Here is an 18,126-nt window from a genome sequence, read left to right as displayed (position 1 = left end):
AATAGTTTATACCCTCTAATCTTGGCAGCATCCTGGTGAACCTCCTCCACACCCTCTATAAAGCCCTCACATCCTTCCTGTAATGGGGTGACCAGAACTGAACACCATACTCCAAATGCAGCTCCAAACCTTAGTATAAATCAAAAAGCAAAAAAAAACCTGCTGGAAACCAACAATAAAAACTGAAAATGCTAGAAATACTCAGCATGTCAGGCGGCATGTGTGAGAGCAAAACAGGTAATGTTTCAGATCAATGAGCTGGAAAGAATTGGTAATAGAGTATGATGTAGGTTCCAGAGAAGGGAGAGGACTAGAGAGAAAAGGTAGGGAATGTCTGTGATAGGATGGAGACTTATGAACAACACAGAGGGTGGTAGTGCTGGCTGAGGGCAGGTGGAGAAAGGCTTGTTAATCACTATGATCTGTCCAGAGGAGCTGAATGTGGACGGAGGAACAAAGAAAAAATGGTTGAACGGTGAGATGGAGAACACAGCAATTGATGGAATTCTGAAGTAACTGTGTGGAGTTGTACCTTCCCTTTGTGACTGTGTAGAAATACCCAAAAGGTCAGGCGGCATCTAAGGAGAGAGAACATGCTTCCAAAACCCTTTCTTCTAGCACTCCCTGCATACAAACAGAAGCTGAAACATGAGGATCCATGGACTCTCGACCTCACAATCTACCTCGTTATGACCTTGCACCTTATTGTCTACCTGCACTGTACTTTCTCTGTAAACTTCAAAACTTTATTCTGCATCCTGTTATTGTTTTCCCTTGTACTACCTCGATGCACTGTTGTAATGAATTGATCTGTATGAACAGTATGCAAGACAAGTTTTTCACTGTGCCTCAGTACATGTGACAATAATAAACCAATTTACCAATTCAAGCAATGAATAAAAGTAAACAGAGACAAGGAAATAACATTTTTTAAACTTCTTGTGATTTTGTTTTTGTGTGGCTGACAGAGTCCTAGCAATTAGTCATCAAGTCTTCAAGGCAGCAGTACAGTCCTGAGGTATTACCAGTCCCATCACTTTCACAGCATTGGCATTATCTCAGTATATATCGGTACCTTTTTCAGCTTGATGATTCCCTCCTGAGTCTGTGAATCAGTCGTGATCTCGAAGAAATCTCTTCCGTCCCCGTCAATGATGCTGTAGGTGACCATGCCATTCTCTCCGATGTCTGGGTCTTTGGCCTTGAGCTGTCCCACAACCGTCCCTACCTTGGCAGCCTCCGAGACCGACATCTGATACACACCTGGATGGAAATGAATGACAAGCATTGTCTTTAGAAACGAACGTGCAAAACAGGAACAGGAGGTGGCTTCACGGTACCTTGAGTTTATTCATGGCTGACCTGATCTTGGCCTCAGCTCCACTTTCCAGCCTGCTCCCCATCATCCTTGATTCCCTCTGTAAACTTAAGGACAACTACTTCTCCACTGATATCAGACTTCAGAACCAATCACCTGTTTCCCGGTGGTGCTGCCAAGTTCTCGGACTCTTAACTCCAGCTCTGTTATTGTCACTTTAGCATTTTGTTTTGCACTACTACAGTTTATACTACTTCAATCGTTGCATTATTCTGCTGTTTTGGTTGTATGTATTGTTGTATTTACTGTTACCATGTGTACTGTTTGCTGTGTGAGTACACGAACAAGGAATTTCATTGCACCCTGGTGTATATGACAATAAACTAATCTAATCTGATGTAATCTAATTGGCTATTGCAGCCAGAAGCACATTCAAAGGCTCAGCCGCTCTAAGGGCAGGAGAATTCCAAAGATTTATGACCCATAAGACTATAACACATAGGAGCAGAATTAGGCCATTCGGCCCATCGTCTGCTCCGCCGTTCAATCATGGCTGATTTATTGGTTTCCTCCGGGTGCTCCGGTTTCCTCCCACATTCCAAAGACGTACAGGTTAGGAAGTTGTGGGCGTGCTATGTTGGCGCCGGAAGCGTGGCGACACTTGCGGGCTGCCCCCAGAACACTCTCCGCAAAGGATGCATTTCACTGTGTGTTTCGATGTACATGTGACTAAGAAAGATCTGATTTGATCTTATTTTTCCCTCTCAACCCCATCCTCCCGAAGGAACCCCTTGAGAGAACAAATTCCTCCTCATCTCCGTCTGAAATGGCTGACCCCTCCTTTTAAAACTATGCCCGAGTTTTGGATTACCCATAGCATCTATCCTGTTAACCCCTGCCTCAGAATTGTTTCTGTTTCAATAAGATCTATGTGCATTTTTTATACTCCAATGTGCATATGTCCAGTCTTCCAAATCTAATGCGTAAAAAGACACCTCTTCAAAGACATGAACCATACCTGAACTGCCACCAATGAATGTGTGTCACTCCTGAGATCAGGAGAACAAAACTATTTGCAGTCCTGTAAGTAAGGTCTCAACAAAGCCCTGATCATTGCAACAGACCTATGTGCAACAGTTTGTGCTGCTGCTTCATAATTCCAGGGATTTGGATTCCATCCTGACCTCCTCTGCTGTCTGTGTGGAGATGCACATTCTCTTTTCCGTGTGGTATTCCAGATTTGTCCCTTCCCCACCACCCTCCCCCAGAGGCACGCTGGTGGGTTAATTGGCTACTGTAAATTATTCCTTGGTGCAGGTAAGTAGCAAAAGAGCTAAGGGGAGTTGATAGGTATGTGAGACTGCAAATTTAAATTTATTTTTATTTTATTTACAGCTTGGTAACAGGCCCTTCCGGCCCAACGAGTCCGCGCCACCCATTTTAAACCCAAATTAACCAACTCGTACGTCTTTGCAACGTGGGAGAAAACCGGAGCACCCGGAGGAAACCCACGCAGACATGGGATGGGACTGATCTGCTGTGAACTAGCATGGACATGATGGACTGAAAGGTCTCCTTGTGTTACAAAGTAACAAAGCTTCCCTACATTTGAACCATACTTCGCCATCCAGTCAATGTTAAATAGCGATGGGGACTGGTGACTCAGTAAAGACTTTGGGCAGCTTAAACTGTAAGGCTTTAATGCACATTCCTCAGTTGATACCTCTTGGCATTAATAGACATTGAGTTCCCCATGGACTGATGATTACATCCCTAGGTTTAATAACCCAGAGTGCAAATCCAACCAGAACAGTTTAATCATTTAATTTTGGCTTCAGTAAAAATCTAATATAGTAAAAGTCAGCATGAAGCTACCAAACTGTGATAAAAACATACCTAGTTCACTTGTCTCCTACTGGGAAAAGAATCAACCGCCCTCACCTCATCTGTCCTATGTGTGACTCCAAACCATCACTAAATGTTTACAGTGGTTCCAGGTTCACCATGGCCTTTGCAGGATAAATAAAGATGGACAGTAAATGCTACCTTTGTCCATGGAGGTCTGCTGAGGTAAAAGGTTAAAACTCAATCCCAACCTAACCCCAGCACCATCAATCTTAATCTGTCCCAATGAAGGATAATCAGAACCTAAACACAGCACAGCCAATGAGAATTCAATCTGACAACAGCCAAACCAAATCTAACCCCAGCATGGCCAATCAGAACCCAATCTGACAACAGCCAATCTAAACCCAACTCCAGCATCACCAATCAGAACCCAATCTGACAACAGCCAATCTAAACCCAACTCCAGCATCACCAATCAGAACTCAATCTGATCACAGCCAATCTAAACCTAAGCGGGGCCTTACATTTTATAATATTTTTCAAGGATATTTTGTTCTGAATCCAGAACAGATATCAGGTGATGACACATCCCCAGGGTGAGTAAATAGACATCTTGAGCAGATATTTTGATTGGGCAGGGAGATAAATGCACTACCCCCGAGAGATAAGAAGGGAAGCACATACCAAGTTTGCACACACTCTGCAGAAGACTTTGGAACAAACTCAGGGAGGCCTTTCAACACATTATGTCCATGCCAGTCCACAGCAGAGCAGTCCCATCAATCCCATTCCCGCTCTTCTTATTGCCCTGTATCCCTGCACCCGTTCACATGCCTATTGTCTCCACTTTAGTTCTTTTGCTATTTACCTGCACTGAGGAATAATCTACAGTGGATTAACCCATCAGCAAACTCTTCCAGGACTTTTCCCAATTAAGATAGGAAGAAACTATTCACAGTCAAGTGTCAAGATAGTACAATCCCTTGCATTTGAATCAGAGGACTGTGGCTCAAGCCTCTCAGGGGGCAAAATCCCAGCCAGTGCTCCCAGTACAGCACTGAGGGAAGCAGTACCAAAGTTCAGCTACTTCAGATGCTGAATGGTCATGGAACAATTAAGTAGTGTGTGCTTTGGGTCAGCCATAATAAAGCACCCCAGACCCTCTCCATTTCCTCACAAGGAAATAGAGAGCAGGATTCAGCCAGATAGAGTACATGTTCTCTTCTGTATCTGTTCCACAATAATTAATACCCTGTAGAATTTCAAAGATATAAAAAGGCTTCCTTACTCTGAGGAAACTTTGGAGGATTGTCATTGACATCGGTGAGGGTGATTGTCACTTTGGTGGTCCCAGAGAGACCTCCCATGTGTCCTCCCATGTCCTTTGCTTGTATCACCACGAGATATTCCTCCCGTGCCTCTCGGTCCATGTTTGGAAGAGCCGTCCTTATGATACCTGAGGAGAAATGAGAGGCAAAATTACACGAATTCCATTGAAGAAGATGGAGTCACATAGTCACAGAGAGATACAGCATGGAAACAGGCCCTTCGGTCCAACGAGTCTATGCCAACCATCAACCATCCATTAGCACCAATCCTACATTGATCCTTTTTTTTAAATTCTCCCCACATTCTCATCAACTCCCCCAAGATTCTACCACTCACCTACACACCAGGGGCAATTTACAGTGGCCAATTAACCTACCAACCTGCGCATCTTTGGTATGTGGGAGGAAACCAGAGAAGCCAGAGGAAATCCACACTGTCACAGTCGAGGACAGTGCCAGAGGTTGGGATCAGACCAGGCTGATGGACCTTGAGGCAGCAGCTTTACTAGCTGTGCCAATGTGCCATTCATTAAGGTACACAGTTGACTGAGTCAACTTAGGGGTCTTACTAGTTCTGAAACAGTACAAATTTCACATCATTTAAGTTAGTGATAATAAATCTGATTCTGATTCTGAACATTGACACTGTCGATCAAATCCCAGCATTTGTAAATAGGTAAATCGGTTGGTAAATTGGTTTATTATTGTCACTTGTACCGAGGTACAGTGAAAAGCTTGTCTTACAGATTAATTCATTAAGATATCTTTATTACTCACATGTACATCGAAACACACAGTGAAATGCATCTTTTGCGTCGTGTTCTGGGGGCAGCCCACAAGTGTCGCCACGCTTCAGGTGCCAACATAGCATGTCCACAACTTCCTAACCCGTACATCTTTGGAATGTGGGAGGAAACTGGAGAACCCAGAGGAAACCCACGCAGACTCAGGGAGAACGTGCAAACTCCTTACAGACAGCGGCCGGAATTGAACCCGGGTCGCCGGCGCTGTAATTGCGTTACGCTAACCGCTACACACAGTGCATTTAGATAGTGCAAGGTAAAACAATAACAGAAGGCAGCATAAAGTATGACAGTTACAGAGAAAGTGTAGTGCAGGTAGACAATAAGGCCCAAGGTCAATATTTGTGTCATCATTTTCTTCTCTGGCAAATTGATTTAAATATTCTTTTGTGTTTTCTTAATGCACAGGGGAGGCCATTCATGTACTTGAGTCTGTGCACTTTACATCATAGAGAAGTGCTTCACTGTATGTGAAATGCATTGGTGCATTGGGATGCCATAAGGTAGTGAAAGACTAATGAAATGGAAGATATCCTTCCTTTCAAATATTTCTTTCCATCTCATTTCACTGAAATATGACTGAACCCTGGAGATTAACTTTCTGATGAGTCTAGACAAAACTTCAAACAGTACACTTTCCAGAGCCAGCAGAAAAGAAAATTAGTCCCATTCCCCACATCTGAATAAATTATGTAACTGAGAGATCGTTGTACAGCTCCCTGGAGACAAGCCTGATATAAAATTGTTTATAAAATTTTCAAAAATTGCTTTACATTTGTTCTGTAACTTGGAGTAACTTGAAGCTCCATTTCATTCAATGGATCTAAAAGCTAGACAGAAACTTGCCCACAGGCCATGCCTATAGTTCCAAAACAAACTCAATTAACAGACATCAAGGGTGTTCTTTTCAGAAATTTCCTTTACATTTCAGCCTGCTACATTTTTTTGAGAATGGAGTGGAAAGGGGAGAGGCGTGACAGGTGTGGGAGAGGGGAATGGGGATACTGGAGAACGGAATGTGAACTCAGGCAAAATGGAAGAGAGAAGTTGTGAGGAAGCTTCTGATGTGGTGGAAAATGGGCAGAAGCTTCCAAAGCTCAGGAAGATCGTGATTGAAACACAGGGCGATGGAGAAACATTGGTCTTGCATTTTATAAAAAGAAATGTGCTTTCCCGTTTTCCTGACTTCGTTGCAGAACTATTGAGTGTGAAATTCAAGTTTGGAATGTAATTCAGACCATCTGACGCCAACTTTGTGTTAACCTTGTTGTGGACACAACCCAGTCCATCATGAAAACCAACCTCCCCTCCATAGACTCTGTCTACACTTCTCACTGCCTCGGGAAAGCAACCAGCATAATCAAGGACTCCTTCCACCCTAGTCATCTTCTCTTCTCCCATCTCCCATCAGGCAGAAGGTAAAAAAGCCTGAAAACACGTACCACCAGACTCAAGGACAGCTTCTATCAGGCTGTTATAAGACTCTTGAATGGACCTCTCATAGTTAAAAGATGACCTCTTTATTTCCTAATCTACCTCTTCATGACCTTGCACCTTATTTGTCTACCCGTGCTGCACTTTCTCTGTAACCGTAGAACTATATTCTGCTTCTCCCTTGTACTACCTCGATGTGCATATGTTTTGGAGTGATCTGTATGGATGGCATGCAAAGCAAAGATTTTCTCTGTATCTTGGTACATGTGACAATAATAAACCAATTACCAATTGCTTCGTGCCAGCAGTGTACTTGGGAATGTTGACCATTCAGTCCCTTAACTCTGTTCTACCACTCTGTCAGGTCCTGACTGAGCAGCATCATAAGTCAACTTGCTCACCATGGCTTCATAGAGCCTGATACCCTCACCAAACAAGAATCCATTGTTGTCACTGCTCAGTGCCCCAAATCTGCCCTGAGCACCCTCAGTTACTTAGAGGAATACATTACAGATTCCCACTGTCAACATCCAGGAAAATATTTCCTGATTTTGTCTCTGAACTTCAGAGTCTCCTCATCTTTCATCTTCTATTAGAAGAAATTTGTTTAATTTCAAAGGGGTTGGAGTACAAATTCGAGTCTTACAGCAACTCTGCAAGGTACTAGTGAGGCCACATCAAAGAGTACTGTGAACAATGTTGGTCCCACCATTTAAGCAAAGGTATTACTTCATTGGAGGCAGGTCAGAGAAGGTTTACTAGGATGATCCAAGGTATAGAGGCGTTAGGCTATGAGGAAAGTTTAAACACGTTGGGACTCTATTTAAGATAAGATAAGATATCTTTATTAGTCACATGTACATCGAAACACACAGTGAAATGCATCTTTTGTGTGAAAGGGGCAGCCTGCAAGTGTTGCCACGCTTTCGGCGCCAACATAGCATGCCCACAACTTCCTAACCCGTACGTCTTTGGAATGTGAGAGGAAACCGGAGCACCCGGAGGAAACCCACGCAGACACGGGGAGAATATACAAACTCCTTACAGACAGTGGCTGGAATTGAACCTGGGTCGCTGGCGCTGTAATAACGTCACGCTAACTGCTACACTACTGTGTTGGAGTTTAGAAGAAAAAGAGGTGATTTTACTGAAACAGGATTCTTAGGGGACTAGACAAGATAAATGATGATTCCTCTCATGTGAGTGTCCAGACCAGGTAGCATGGCTTCAGAACAAGGGAATGCCCATTTAAGACTGAGATGAGGAAGAATTTCTTCTCTCAGAAAGCTGTGAGTCTTTAGAGATCCTTGCTACAGCCTTCCAATATTACAATGAAATGGACCCCTCTCCCTTCACTGCTCAAGGGGATTACAAGCCTAGTTTATGCAACAAGTCCTTGGAACTTAACCCTTCGAGACTTGATATCCTTCTGGTGAAACTACATGACACTTGTTCCAGTATGAAGACACCCTACTTCAAGCATGGCACCCAATACTGAGCACAGTTATGCCATATGTTACCTGATCAGGGTAGAAATGCACTGGAAGTATGAGACCCTGGAGAATATTCACAGTGGAGTTAAAATGGGTGGCATGCTGGTGCAGCGAGTAGTCCTGCTGCCTCGCAGATCCAGTGGCCCAGGTTTGATCTTGACCACTGGTCCTGTCCACGTTGGGCTTGAACACTCTCCCTGTGATAGCACAGCTTTCTTCTGGATGCTCCGGTTTCCTCCCGCATCCCAAAGACATGCAGGTTGGTAAATTAATTGGCTGCTGTAAATTGCCCCTGGTGTGAGTGGGTGGAGAAGAATTGGGAGTGTTATAGAGTCACAGGGTCATAAAGCCCACCATGTCTTTGCTGACCATCACGTACGTCTGAATACTAATCCTATTGGTCCTTAACCTACCATACCTTGGCAATTCAAAACATCATTCAAAGGTTCTTAAATTTTGTGACAATCTCTCCCTCACCATCTCCTCAGACAGTACGATCCAGTTATGGTCATAGGTTACAGGGAAACAAGTGAGGGACAGGGATTGATGGGATTGGGCTGTGAGCCAGCATTGACTCAGTGGGCTGAATGGCCTCCATCTATGTCAAAAGAGAACATGAATAGGAATAAAAGGTGTGATTTTCTTTTGGCATCCTCTGAACTGATTAGTTAAGTAAAATAATGTGATAGGGATGAAGGGTGCTTGATTGGAAGTCAAGATGTTTATTATCTTTCCAGGTGACCATGGAGAGTGGGGGAAGAGCAAGAGATAGGGTGGTGCTGATATCGGGATTACAGCTGGCCACCCACAGTTTCTGTATAACTGGAGCATAACAATATTCCTTCAGTAATATCGACCCATTGAGATAAGTTGCGTCTCTCTTTCCTAGTCAATTAGCTTTTGTATCTGTCAACTGGTTTGGACGAGTTGGTATCTGTACCTGTCTGAGGCTCCACGGAGAAGTAAGGCTGACCCTCCAGAATGCTGTACACCAGCCTGGCACTGTTTCCGTAGGACGGATCATCTGCATCTGTGGCTGTGACTTGAATCACAGAAGTACCTGTAAAGAGAGGAGATGATCACATTGTCAAAGCAAGTGAGGGAGTGATAAATGGAGTCGGTGCATGAAGGAGCAAGAGTCCCCAAAGCTGAGCATCTCCATTCATCATACTGTCAAACACTTGCACCTCCACCTGTCATCGCTGCAAGACAAGAGTTTTGCTATGAAAGGTTTCAGAAAATACACCGGTCTCGAGGCTGTCTGCACTTTTCAAAGGATGTAGAGTCACTGGAGCAATCAGAGAAAAGATTAACAACAATGATATCAGAAGTCAGAGAGGCTACAGAACACAGGAGAGGCAGGGGGTGTGTGGCCTAGCACAGGAGCTTAAAGATCACCAAGAGGTTTGATGAGGGAGGGACAGTGGCAGGTTAAAACAGTGAGCCGCAAATAAGAAAAAGGCAGCTGCAAATCCAATAAAGGACTCCGGATAAAGTTTGTTACACAGAGAAGGATCAGAACTCAGAACTTACTGAGCTGTTGAGGCAAACTGCATGTCAGACAAAAACAAATGAGCAGGTCAGAGAGTCACAGATTCACAGAGTTGTACAGCACAGAAACAGGCCCTTCAGCCCAACACATCCATGCCGACCTTTTTACCCATCTCCAGTAATCTCATTTGATTGCACTGGGTCCTTGCCTTGCCTATTTAAGCCCCTGTCTAAACTATAGTAATTGTATTCAATTCCACTACCTCCTCTGGCAGCACGTAACAGATTAAATCTATGCCCTCTTGTTTTTGATACCCCTACCATGGGAAAAAGAAGATTCTTATTATCTATGCCTTTGATAATCTCATAAAACTCTATCAGGTCACCCCTCAGCCTCCTCCGCTCCAGGGAAAACAGGCGCAGCCTGTCCAATCTCCCCCCATAACAAAACTCCTCCAATCTAGGCATCATCCTGGTGAATCTCTTCCGCACTTTCTCCAGCGCAACCACATCCTTGCCATTGTGTGGCGACCAGAACTGCACACAGTACTGCAAGTGTGGTCTAACCAGTGTTTCATAAAGTTGCAACATAACATCCCAACTTTTATATTCTGTGTCCCAACCTATGAATGCAAACACACCATACACCTTCTTCACCACCCTATCTACCTGTGTTGCCACTTTCAAGGATCTCTGGACTTGAACCCCCAAGGTCCCTCTGTCCATAACATTCTTTACACACTGATGAAAAACACGATGCTGCTGGAGGAACTCAGCAGGCCAGGCAGCATCCGTAGAGAAAAGCAGGCGGTCAATGTTTCGGGTCAGGACCCTTCTTCAGGACTTCAGGGACTTCTCCAAGGAAGCTGCCTGGCCTGCTGAGTCCCTCCAGCATCATAGTTTTTTTCAGCTAGATTCCAGCATCTGCAGTCCTTTGTTTCTCATTCTTTACACATGACCATTTACTATATATGTCTTACCCCTATTTGACTTCCCAAAATGCATCACCTCACACTTGTCGGGATTAAATTACAAATGGTAACAGTCCACTAACTCCCCTGCTACATGTTTCTTTTTTTCCTGATCAAACCTTCAATATCCTTTGTCGTCCAAGGTTCCCTAATCTTGCCTTCTTTGCCCTTGACCCTTACTGGAACATGCTGGCCCTGAACCCTTACTGTCTTTTAAAAGATTCCCACCTGTCAGCTGTTGTTTTACCCACTAGAATCTGCTCCCAGTCTACTTTCACCAAGTCCTCTCTTACACTATTGAAATCAGCCTTCCCTCAATTCAAGATCTTAACTTGAGGACCAATCTTATCCCTTTCCATAACCACCATGGAACAGAGTTACAGACACTGTTCCCAGTGTTCCCCCAACACCACCTCCACCAGCTGCCTGCTGCCATCTCTGAGGTCGATGACTGCCCTGTCTCTAGTATGACTCTCTGCCAGTATACTTCAAAAAACTTTTTCGGACACACTTGTTGTGTAACAGATTTGAGGGTCTCGAGGGACGAGGACTCTGGTCACAGTCTTTGGAGTTAAAATGATTTATTTATAAAAGACAAATGTGGGACAGGATAACAGGAACAACACACACACACACACACACACACACTGGTGGTCACAAACGTGGGGGAAATCGCAGCAAGGGTAAAATGCACACACACACACACACACATACACACACACACACACACACTGGTGGTCACAAACGTGGGGGAAATCGCAGCAAGGGTAAAATGCACACACACACACACACACACACACACACACACACACACACACACAGAGTACAAACGATCAAGGAAGAAACAATATGATGTCTTCCACCCCTCGACTCAGAGAAGGCACAGAGACATGCTACTGGGAATCTACTTTGGGACACTCCTAACCCTGTGGAAGTGCACACTCTTACCAGTGGTCTCTTCAGTGTTGTTTTACGATTCCTCAGAGCAATCAAAGAGAGCGAACCACGCACGTGTGGCACTCTTTATAGTGCCAGAGGGCTGGGTGGTCCAGCCCAGGTAGTTCAAACAAGCCAATGGCCCAAGGCCAGGTACACTGGTATTTACATATTTACAGAGACCAATGGACAAGTGTGGACCAATGGGTGGGTGGAGCCAGACCTTGATTGACAGCGATGTGACTTTCGACCAGGTAATCAGTGGTGTCATGTGACACCCATGACCCTTCACAATACAACACTTAACAAAATGTGTTCCACAGAAGCCCATTGCACTGAGGTAATCCCAGTCAACAGTGATAAAATAAAAACCTCCCACGACTATATCCCTGTTGCTCACCCTTCTGCACTTGCTGTTCCTCAAATTCCCGCTGATTATTGGGCCTGTAGTGCAATCCAGGAAAGCGCTTGCTCCTCTCTTATACTCCCATATTTCCTAATGTCCTAATGCAGGGTTTTGACCGACAATTCCTCCTCCCCACCCCCCACAGATGCTGCTCAACCTGCTGAGTTCCTCCTGCAGGTTATTTGTTACTCCCAGTATATTATTCCATCATGCACTCTCAGGACAGGGACAACATTGGTTATATACAGAGTAGTGCTCCCTCTATACTACCAATCAGATTGTTTTATTCCAAGCCCCAGAGATCACTCCAGCAAGCTCAATGACATTTTTATGCTCTATGAATGAATGTCCAGTTACAGTGAAATATCCCAATGCTTGGTGTACTGAATAAATATATTAACAAATACAAGTTGTAATGAATAACAAAGGTCAGCAGTGTGATCTGTATACTATCGAATGAGTCTCTGCTTCTCCCTCAGATCTCCAGCAACAGCTGCATTGTCAGGTAGTGATTTTTCTTCTCTCGAGCCCAACCTGTTCCCATGGAAAGGCATCAAGCTGAACCATTAACTCTGCTCCTCACGCTGCAGATGCTGCCTGACCTGCCGAGCATTTCCAACATTGTTTGTATTTCAGATTTCCAGGGTCTGGTATGGTTTGCTTTAGTAGTTTTGTTTGTTTTCCATAACCATCACCCAGAGAGTGGTAGCTGCCTGGAAAGCACTGCCTGGGGAAATGGTGGAAGCAGATATGACAGCAAAACTTAGGAAGGATTTAGACAGGCACATGAACATTCAAGGAATGGAGGGATGTAGAGCATGTGCAGGCAGGTGGGATTAATTCAGATTGGCATCATGGTCAACACAGACACCATGGGCCAAAGGGCCTATTCCTGAGCTGTACTGTTCGATGTCCTATGTTCTAACCACCCTCTGTCTCTCTCTCTCTCTCTCTCAGCTGTAACAACCTTTTTGTCATTTAATATCCTGCCTTTCACAGATCACCCCTTCTGTTCTCACCTTTCTCACACCATGAACCACCCCCCACCTCTCTGCACCTTACTTTATCTCCAAATTCCAAATTGTCTTGTTCTGATTCAAGTAAAAAAAAAGTGACCTGAACTGTTTTCCTCTCCATGGATGCTACTTGACCTAATGAGCATTTCCAGAATTTGGCTTTGGATATTCAACAACTGCAGGATTTTCTGTTTTATTTTTACTTTAGATTTTCAACATCTGCAGGATTTTCTGCTTTTTATTTTAGATTTTCAACATCTGCAGGATTTTAAAAGTGTTTTCTCAGACAGGTGCAGTAACCCTTGAGCATTCAATATTGTTTTTGTGAACTCACGAAGAATGGACTGTTCAATGAAGGATTAATGTATTTGCATTGGGAACCTGGAGAAACAGAGGGGGCACATACCTACGTTGGACATCTCTGGCACAGTTGCATGATGAGGTCCATTCAAGAACTCAGGTGGATTGTCATTAATGTCCTGGACTTTAACAATGAACTCAGAGGGAGGCTCCAGAGGTTTGTTTGTTATCCGGTCCACAGCTTGTGCCATCAGGGTGTACTGAGCTCGCTCCTCCCGATCCAGCGTTTTAGTTGCGTGGATGTTCCCTGTTTTCTCATCGATGACAAAGATGGTCCCTGCACCTTCACCAGAGAGGATATACCTGATCTTCCCTCCTCCACTGTCGAGATCAGTGTGAAGCTGCAATAAGAGGCAGTATTATTATATCCACCCACCCACCCATCGGCCCATCCACCCACCCACCCACCCACCCATCCACCCATCCACCCATCCACCCACCCATCCACCCATCCACCCACCCACCCATTGGCCCATCCACCCACCCACCCACCCACCCACCCATCGGCCCATCCATCCACCCACCCATCCATCCACCCACCCACCCACCCATCCATCCATCCACCCATCCACCCATCCATCCATCCACCCACCCACCCACCCATCCACCCATCCACCCACCCATCCACCCATCCACCCACCCATCCACCCACCCACCCACCCACCCATCCACCCATCCATCCATCCACCCATCCACCCATCCACCCATCCACCCACTCACCCACCCACCCATCCACCCACCCACCCACCCATCCACCCATCCATCCATCCACCCATCCACCCATCCACCCATCCACCCATCCACTCACCCACCCACCCACCCACCCACCCACCCACCCACCCACCCAGCCACCCATCCATCCACCCACCCACCCATCGGCCCACCCACCCACCCACCCACCCACCCATCCACCCATCCACCCATCGGCCCATCCACCCATCCACCCATCCATCGGCCCACCCACCCACCCATCCACCCATCCATCCACCCACCTATCCATCCATCCACCCATCCATCCACCCATCCATCCACCCATCCACCCATCCATCCACCCATCCACCCATCCATCCATCCATCCATCCACCCATCCATCCACCTATCCATCCATCCACCCACCCACCCACCCATCCACCCACCCACCCACCCATCCACCCACCCATCCACCCACCCACCCACCCATCCACCCATCCATCCATCCATCCACCCATCCACCCACCCACCCATCGGCCCACCCACCCACCCATCCACCCATCCATCCACCCATCCATCCACCCACCTATCCATCCATCCACCCATCCACCCATCCATCCACCCATCCACCCATCCATCCATCCATCCATCCACCCATCCATCCACCTATCCATCCATCCACCCACCCACCCATCCACCCATCCACCCATCCACCCATCCACCCACCCATCCACCCATCCACCCACCCATCCACCCACCCACCCACCCATCCACCCATCCATCCATCCACCCATCCACCCATCCACCCATCGGCCCACCCACCCACTCACCCACCCACCCACCCATCGGCCCATCCATCCACCCACCCACCCATCGGCCCACCCACCCACCCATCGGCCCATCCACCCATCCACCCACCCACCCACCCATCCACCCATCCATCCACCCACCTATCCATCCATCCACCCATCCATCCACCCATCCATCCACCCATCCACCCATCCATCCACCCATCCATCCATCCACCCATCCATCCATCCATCCATCCATCCACCCATCCATCCACCTATCCATCCATCCACCCATCCATCCACCCATCCATCCACCCATCCATCCAGGTACTTCCCTTTGTGGCTTCTCTCCGCATATTCTCCTTTTGTGTTCTTCCCACTACATTTCCCCCACATTGTACTCCACCTATCAAATGTTGCCCACTCAATTAACCCATCTGTATTCCTTTGCAGGCTCTTTGTGTCCTCCTCATGATGTGCTTTCCTGCCTTTCTTTGTATCCTCTGCAAATGTGTCTGCGGGGTAATCAGTCCTTCCACCACAGCAATAATCTCTGAGACTTCCCACTAGTATTGGACATTGGTAAATTGGTTTATTATTGTCACATGGACTGAGGTACAGTAAAAAACATTGTTTTGCATGCCATCCATACGGATCATTTTACATTGAGATTGTAGAAAGAAAAAGCAATAGCAGAATGTAGAATATAGTGTTACAGTTACAGAGAAAATGCAGTGCAGGCCTTGTTGTGACCTTGCACCTTATTGCACTGCACTTTCTCTGTAGCTGTGACACTTCACTCTGTACTGTTATTGTTTTTACCTGTACTACCTCAATGCACTCTGTACTAACTCAATGTAACTGCACTGTGTAACGAATTGACCTGTACCATCGGTATGCAAGACAAGTTTTTCACTGTACCTCAGTACAAATGACAATAATAAACCAATACCAATACTAATAAGGTGCAAAGTTATAATGAGGTAGATTGTGAGGTCAAGAGTCCATCTTATCGTACTAGGGGACTGTTCAATGGTCTTATAACCGTGGGATAGAAGCTGTCCTCAATTCTGGTGTATTGGTATTGGTTTATTATTGTCACTTGTACCGAGGTACAGTGAAAAGCTTGTCTTACAAACCGATCATACAGGTCAATTCATTACACAGTGCAGTTACATTGAGTTAGTGCAGAGTCCATTGATGTAGTACAGGTAAAAACCGTAACAGTACAGAGTAAAGTGTCAGAGCTACAGAGAAAGTGCAGTGCAATAAGGTGCAAGGTCACAACAAGGTAGATCGTGAGGTCAGAGTCCATCTCATTGTATGAGGGAACTGTTCAATAGTCTTATCACACCGTGCTTTTCAGGCTTTTGTATCTTCTGCCTGGTGGGAGAGGGGAGATGAGAGAATGTCTGGGTGGGAACTAAAGATGACCTGTTTATCATGACTCTTATATTAATTAGCCAGTTCTCTATCCATGCTGATATATTACCCCCAATATCAATTGCTCCTACCTTACCCAACGACTTTTACTCACTGAATGCCTCTGGAAATCTGAATTCACAATGTCTCCTGATTCTACTTATTACTGAAATAAATCTCTGAAGCACGGCTTCCTTTCATAAAAGCATGACAACTCTGATGTTATTTTTGTCTTCTAGATATCCTGCTGCTTTTCTTCCTTAATAATAGATCCTTGTGTTTACCCAGTGACAGATGTCAGACCAATAGTTTCTGTCTCCCTCCTTTCTTGAATACGTGCATTACATTTGCAGTTTTCTAATCTGCTGGGACCTTTCCAGAATCATGAGAATTTTGGAAGATCATAACCTACACATTCACTAGTCACTTCCTTTAAGACTCTAATACAAAGGCTATAAAGTCCAGTGATCGTGATTGTTTAAAATTCTTTCCTCCCTTTTCCCACTGGATGTTCCAGTACAAAATATTCATTCAAAGTTTCAGCTGTTTCCTTATTTCCCATTAGTAGTTGCCCGTCTCATCCTCTTAAGAGATCAACATTTAATTAGCTTTTTTCTTCCCTTTTATAGTTTTCTACAAGCTCTTACTACCTGTGTTTTAATTCCTTGTTAGCTTCCTCTCATAATCTGTTTGCTCACTCTTTTGTCATCCACTGTGGGTGTGGGGTCAAGGGTTATTGGGAACAGGCAGAAAGGTCAAGACCAGACCGGCCATACCATGATCTTTCTCATTGGTGGAGAAGGTTCAAGGAGTCATATGTCCTACACCTGTTTCTTATGTTCTTAAGACCCCTATATGCATCCTACTACAACCCTGTAATTCCCCCTCTCACAGTTCTCCACCTAATCCCACAGCCACCTATCCCTCCCCAAGCCAATCCCATGGCTTCTTCTTCCTCACTTCTCCCAACTCCTCACCACCCCTTTCCGAATACCGACTGTGTACCACTCGTTCCAATACCTCCTTCTCTTGCACCTCACCTCAAATTTTAAGATATTTTGTTAGTCACATGTACATCGAAACACACAGTGAAATACATCTTTTGCGTAGAATGTTCTGGGGGCAGCCCCCAAGTGTCGCCACGCTTCCGGCGCCAACACAGCATGCCCACAACTTCCTAACCCGTACGTCTTTGGAATGTGGGAGGAAACCGGAGCACCCGGAGGAAACCCACGCAGACACAGGGAGAACATACAAACTCCTTACAGACAGCGGTGGGAATTGAACCCGAGTCGCTGGCGCTGTAATAGCGTTACGCTAACCGCTACACTACTGTACCTACTGGCTTCCACAACCCACCAACCCCATGCCAGCCTCAGTCCTGTCCGAGCCTGTGGATGAGCTCCCGATGTGCACAGGGTGCTGTAAGTTGGAACCTAATTTCTACATAAACTGAACTTCAGGATGCACTCGAATGTCTAGGTACGTAAGTGTGTCTTCATCTCACCATCGGGACACATCTAGAGCCTGAATCTTAAAATCATAATGTTGTTTTTAACTTTGTCATCGCAAAAAATTTTATGTTTTTAATTTTCCTTTCTTACATTCTTTATCTTCACAAATCCGGTGGTGAGACTCACCTCTGAACTCCCTAACTCCCCAAAGCCTGTCCACCATAAACAAGCTCAAGTCAGGAGTGAGATGGAACACTCTTCACTAGCCTGGGTGAGGGCAGCTTCAACAACACCCGAGAAGCTCGACACCATACAGGACGCAGCAGCCTGGCAGGCACCCATCTGCACCCATTCACTCCCTCCAC

General features: G+C 45.6%; 1 protein-coding gene across 4 annotated transcripts in view; it reads right to left on the bottom strand.

Annotated features, from left to right (window-relative positions):
• LOC127577121 (cadherin-11-like) overlaps positions 1–18,126 on the bottom strand; it is a 235,210-nt gene that overhangs the window by 82,146 nt on the left and 134,938 nt on the right. For all 4 annotated transcript variants that reach the window (XM_052028023.1, XM_052028022.1, XM_052028025.1 and 1 more), the window contains 4 exons: positions 13,451–13,745; positions 9,165–9,284; positions 4,455–4,622; positions 1,076–1,263 (listed from right to left, as the gene is read on the bottom strand). In XM_052028023.1, the coding sequence (XP_051883983.1) occupies positions 1,076–1,263; positions 4,455–4,622; positions 9,165–9,284; positions 13,451–13,745 (771 nt within the window). The remainder of the gene's footprint in view (positions 1–1,075; positions 1,264–4,454; positions 4,623–9,164; positions 9,285–13,450; positions 13,746–18,126) is intronic.

The sequence above is a fragment of the Pristis pectinata genome, chromosome 13 (assembly GCF_009764475.1).
Source record: "Pristis pectinata isolate sPriPec2 chromosome 13, sPriPec2.1.pri, whole genome shotgun sequence".
Classification (NCBI taxonomy): Eukaryota; Metazoa; Chordata; class Chondrichthyes; order Rhinopristiformes; family Pristidae; genus Pristis; species Pristis pectinata.
Note: the sequence above shows the minus strand (reverse complement) of the source record. Positions and strands in the feature narration are given on the sequence as shown.